Below are 6,029 nucleotides of genomic sequence, written 5' to 3'. Positions count from 1 at the left end.
TGAGGCGGGTAATATAGGGGAGCAACCAGTGGGGAAGGTTGGGGTAAGGAGGAACGATGGCAGGAAGGGGTTGGTGAAGGTTCCTAAGAAATAAAAACGTAGGATATTGAAATAAAAACGTAGGATATTACGAGGCGGGAGGGTACTAAAGGGGATGGTCGGAATGAGGCAGTGTCAGGAGGAAGCGTAAGATCGGTGGGCAGTTGATGAGCTATGGCGCTAGCAGCTTCTCTTTTCACAGTGAAAGCATATGAGGAGAAGGGGTAGTGGGGGGAGGGGGAGGGAGTAGGGCGTACCCGGTGTAGATGGTGAGAACAGGGTATACTGGTATTGGTGGTGGGGGGTGAGAACAGTGTTCACCGGTATTGGTGGTGGTGGTGGTGAGAACAGAGTTCACCGGTATTGGTGGTGGGGGTGGGGGGGCGGGCGCACCGCCAATGGCGGAAAGATGGGAAGAGATGGGATTACGGCTTGAGGTAGCCTAAGGTTAAATTTTGTAGAGAGAGAGATAGGAAAGATAAATCAAGTTATGGTGAAGGCTTGAAAGTAGCCTAAAAGGTTAAATATATATATATATAAATAAATAAATTAGAACAAAAATTAGTGTTGGGGGAATAATTATTATTCTTTTACTTGTTTCAGCCATATATATATATATATATTATATTAAATTAGAGATAAAACCACTATTAGGCATATCAAACAGTGAAAATCATAAGTCAATACATAGAAATAAAATTAATTAAAAAAAATATAAAATATAAAAAAAAAAAAAATTCCAAATTAAAATATTTAAATTAAAGTTAAAATTTAGATATAATATGTGGGTGTATCCTTATCATTTTGGGTCCATATCCCATGCTGGTATATGGTTGGGTGGTTTGACAGGAACTTACAGGTCAGAGGATAGGTTGAGCTCTAATGACTGTTTTGGCCCAGTTTCCACAGTCTGCCGATCTTGTTTAACACTAATCAATTCACAGGGTGTACTGGTTGCTTTTCCGTGTCATTGACACTTGCGAAGGGTGCTGAGTACCTCGCAGGTCGAGACGCCGTGAGTGGTGGTGGTGACTCAGTGTCACGACACAACTTTGAAGGCACATGTGGGTGACAGAGGCACAGAGACGAGCATGATAGGATCAGATAAGTAACACAAAAATATAAGGTTAGTGACGGATATGTAGGGAATAGGGATATATAGGTGAAAGAGCAGAGTTATTGGTGAATATCTGTTTTGTTTTTCTCCCCACCCCACCCGTTTCTTCCCAACACTACCGCTTGACAAACGACGTTGGTTTGTTTATATCCCTCCAGCGGTTTGGCAAAAGTGACCGATAGAATAAAATACTAGGCTTTTCGAGAGAGAAAAAAAAAAAACTGGCTGATTCGTCTGACTGCGGTGCCCCAGCATTGCCGCAGTCCAATTCCTGAAACTGGTGAATATAAAGATATAATTGCTTCTCCCCTATATATATATAAAATGTATGTATGATGGATATATATATATGTATGTGTGACAGATATATATATAAAATCTATGTATGACATATATATATATATATATAAAATGTATGTTTGACGGATATATATATATATAATGTATGCATGATGGATATATATACATATATAAAATGTATGTATGACGGATATATATACTTATATAAAATGTATATATGATGGATATATAATATGTATGTGTGACATATATATATGTAGAACCGTCCAACCCATGCTAGCATGGAAAACGGACGCTAAACGATGATGATGATGATATAGTGTTAAACTGATGGTATTATTAAATTAATATCTAATTTTTCACCCTCATTTATGAATGTATATATATATATATAATCTATGTATGACGGATATATATATATACATATATATAATCTATGTATGACGGATATATATATATATACATATATATAATCTATGTATGACGGATATATATATATATATACATATATAAAATCTATGTTTGACGGATATATATATACATATATATAATCTATGTTTGACGGATATATATATATAATGCGTGTGTGACGGATAAGCAGGCTAGAAGGGGGAATAACTCTCTTTGTGTGAAGATAACTCCCTGTTTTCTGCTCTTGCTTAAGTGTCATAGCAACTGCTGCCGTCAGGTGGCGCTAGCGATCTCCTTGTCTGGTCAAGAGGAGTTAAATGGTTCCCGTCTTTCTCGGCGTCGTCATGCTGGATTGGTGTGTGGCTGGCGATCTACCCTGCCGCTGGTCTGCGTGTCGGCCGCCCGCCTCCGTCTGCCACTGGTAGCAGCATTGTCTTAGGTAGGTAACAACGAATCGAACCGACCGAAACGTGTAGAAGGAAGTCCCGTAAAGGGGCGAGCAAAGCCGAGCAAGGAAACCCCCGAACGACGAAGACCGTTTCACGAAGACGGCCGTCGTCTCGTCTCTTATTTTAATTTATATTTCTATTTCTGTGTCTGTCTGCTTCCTCGAGTTGACGATGGCCTCTGCTGGCAATACGACAGGATAAAGAAAGGGAAGAAAAAACCAGGATAGAAGCGAAAAAGTGTTGCAAACAAGCCAAGTAGTCTCGGCTTCCTTTTTGCAAAAAGGAAGCCGAAACACTGCCCGCCTCTTGCGAATCCGTCAATGCCTCTACGACTCTCCTGCAATATATATAAATATATACACACATATACACGTACATACATACATCTATGTGTGTATATAAGGCTTGGACTTTAATATGCCTGATAACCGCCCTCAAATCCTGTTTCCTTATTTCGTCCTGTGACTTTATATGTAAATGTAATGTCTATGAAATTGTTATTATTTGTTTGGCAGTTTTCAAACCTCAAACCTGTTTTCTCTTTTTTTAAATAATATTCCTCCCGATTATTACTTATATCCTGCATCTATCCACCTATCTATATATCACACACACATTTATTTATATTTATATGCGTGTGTGCGTATATATATATGTGTGTATATATTAGAAGAAATGAGGTACTCAGAAGATCGGATGGTTTATATTTACAGATATTTATTTATATATTACATTTTATATATATATATATCATATCACTTAGATCATTAGTGCTTTCTCCCATTCTAGTGGGGTTTTCAAATCAAACTAAGTATATATATATATGTATGTATATATATATATATATATATATATAAGGCGTACAAACATTCAACCCTTCTAATCGTAAAATCGACTTTTTTCTTCATCTAGATTCTTCCTTTTTTCTTGTTAAAAATACTTAAAACAGCAACAAGAATCCTTGTTTATAGTTATTCTCTGTGCAGGCATACAAAACACACACAAGCTCTCCCTTTTCTTATAATATATATATATATATATATATATATATATATATATACACATATATATTTTTCTGTGTATAATGTCTGTTTCGTAATGTATCTCTTCTATATTCGGTGTTTTGTGAATGCGTCTTTATTTTTCCCCAAAATTTTAGTGGATTTCGTTTGATTTTTACTCGTTTGCTTTCTTGTGCGATGTTACTTTTTCTATTTTTTGTATTTTTTTCTAATTAAAAAACTAGTTAAATATTTAACCCCACCCCCTATTAATCATTTCCCTATTGTGACATCGTGTGTTATATTCGTTTCATACCGTAATAATTCTGTGAGATTATATATATATATATATATATATATATGATTTGTGTGTGTGTCTGCACACATTTTAGGCCCGAGAAGCGATTGACGTCTTCAGAAATGTCTATAGATTCTCAGCGAAGAAATAGATTGCACTCATCGATCTCCAGTTACCATTTGAAGGCCGGACATAATCCAACTAAGCTAGGGAATTTTCCCTCACTCGAATTCTCATCTGAGTACTGCGTTTTCGCTATCGTTTTAACGCCCACTTTCCCTGTCTCGCATGTGTAAGACGGAATTTGTTGTGGCAGATTTTTTCGACGGCCGGATGCCCTTCCTGTCGCTAACCATCGCCTGTTTCCTAGCAGGGTAATATGGGCCTGGCATGTTTTCCATGGCGGGCTGGTAACAAACAACCCCGTTTGTATGACAGTAATAATCGTTTACAACCACCATATGTAAATAGAAGAGTACACACACACACACACACACACACACGATGGTTTTCTATTCAGTTTCTGCCTACTGAATCCACCCATAGGGATTTGGTCGGCCTGGGGCTATAGTATAACAACCGTCTCGGGGGTCATGCGGAGAGAATAAAACCCCGGGACCACATGATTGGGAGGCAAGCTTCTCAAGCTCCCATGTCTCTATGTTCAAATTCTGCTGAGGTCAAATTTACCATTCATCCCATTCAGGAGTTGATAAAATAAGTACCATTTGATGTAATCAACTTACCCCCTCTCCCAAAATCGCTGGCCATTTGCTGGAATTTCATCCCAACTTTTGTACAAAATCGTTAGCACCCTAGGTAGGATGCTGAGCAGCTTTTCATCCATCTTTATGTTCTGAGTTCAAATTCTGCTGGGGTCAGCTTTGTTTTTCATCCTTTCGGGGTCGATAAAACGAGTACCTTTTGAACATTGGGGTTGGTTTAACCCTTTAGCATTTAAACTGGCCATATCCGTCCAAAAGTATTCTGCTTGTTTTATGTTCAAACTGGCCAGATCTGGTCTCTCGCACCTACCCTACAATATCGTTTTAAAAATTAACAGCTACCTCATCAAAATCTCATGGCTGCAAGATAATGCATGATTAGTTCAAAACAATGTGGATAAAAAAGGATTAGTTTTGGCAGAATAATGTGAACACTAAGGGGTTAATCAACTTAGTCCCTCCCCTCAAATTGCTAGCCTTGGGCCAAAATTTGTAACCAATATTTATACGAAATTAGTGGACTTTCAGAATCATTTGAGCACGAGGACAGGATACTTTGTGCTGTTAGGGCATCAGTGTACTTGGTTCCATTATTTCTGATTTCTCCTGTTGTCTGCCTTCATTTTGGGTTTCATTAAGGGCTTGTGGCTGTGTTAGAAATCAATATTTAACCCTTTCGTTACCAACCCGGCTGAAACCGCCTCTGGCTTTGTAGTACAAACGTCATGTTTTCATAAGTTTTGAATTAAAATCTTATACCAAACCTTAATCACAATTTATGTTCCTAACACTAGCTTAATGATAACTAAGTTGTTTTACTAAATTCTTTGTTATATTTAAAATTAATTGAAAGAAACACGGAACATCTCAAAATAAATACAGTAACAAAAGGGTTAATTAAAACTAATGTGATTGCACCTTTAAGCACCTCTTTCTTTCTTTGTTACCTTTTCCAGAGAATGGACCCCATACCTGTTGCAGTGCCGGCTGCTACCGAATTGCCCAGTACTGGCGGCAAAGACAACCAAACAGAAGCTAAAAGCAAGAGTGAGAATGACAAAATACCTAGTGAGGAGGAGAAAGAGTCAAGCCCTCTGCCATCTACCTCTGATGACGACATCATCTCAAACTCATTGACCTCGACTAACAAACAGGCAAAGAAGACCAAAATAATTCCAGATAAAGATTCCACAGGTAAATGAACCAAAAAACCAAAGAATATTATATAACTGTGTGTTCATCATCATCATCGTCGTTTAATATCCGCTTTCCATGCTAGCATGGGTCGGACGATTTGACTGGGGTCTGGCGAACCAGATGGCTGCACCAGACTCCAATCTGATCTGGCAGTTTCTACAGCTTGATGCCCTTCCTAACTCCAACTGCTCCGAGAGTGGTGCATTTACATGTAGCATTTCATCATGTACAATCTCTGTCATATTTTGGGCCACCTGCATCTAAACCGGTAACCCTATCAAGCCTGTGTGATTCCCCTTGGCCACCCTGAAAGGCATAACGCAAAGCCTATCAAAGGGTGAATGAACCCAGTAGAGTCAATGGCCATCCAAGAGCTGGGAATGAGAGATCCCTAGTCTTTGTTTAGACATGTCTCTCTTAGACAAGGAGAGCTCTGATTTGACCCCTGCAATTTCATATGCATACATTGTTTAGTCCTTTAGCATTTAAACC

General features: G+C 38.4%; 1 protein-coding gene across 8 annotated transcripts in view; it reads left to right on the top strand.

The window, feature by feature from the left end:
- Positions 1-6,029, top strand: part of LOC115223952 (PHD finger protein 20) — a 60,019-nt gene that overhangs the window by 30,686 nt on the left and 23,304 nt on the right. For 5 of the 8 annotated variants that reach the window (XM_036512897.1, XM_036512898.1, XM_029794699.2 and 2 more), the window contains exon 6: positions 5,297-5,534. In XM_036512897.1, coding sequence (XP_036368790.1) covers positions 5,297-5,534 — 238 coding nt within the window. Of the gene's footprint in view, positions 1-1,023; positions 1,166-2,149; positions 2,307-5,296; positions 5,535-6,029 lie in introns of those variants that run through there. The other 3 variants (XM_036512899.1, XM_036512900.1, XM_029794701.2) reach the window with 3 other exon arrangements.

This window comes from Octopus sinensis, linkage group LG24 (genome assembly GCF_006345805.1).
Source record: "Octopus sinensis linkage group LG24, ASM634580v1, whole genome shotgun sequence".
NCBI classification, from domain to species: Eukaryota; Metazoa; Mollusca; class Cephalopoda; order Octopoda; family Octopodidae; genus Octopus; species Octopus sinensis.
This window is presented reverse-complemented; position numbering and strand designations above follow the sequence as displayed.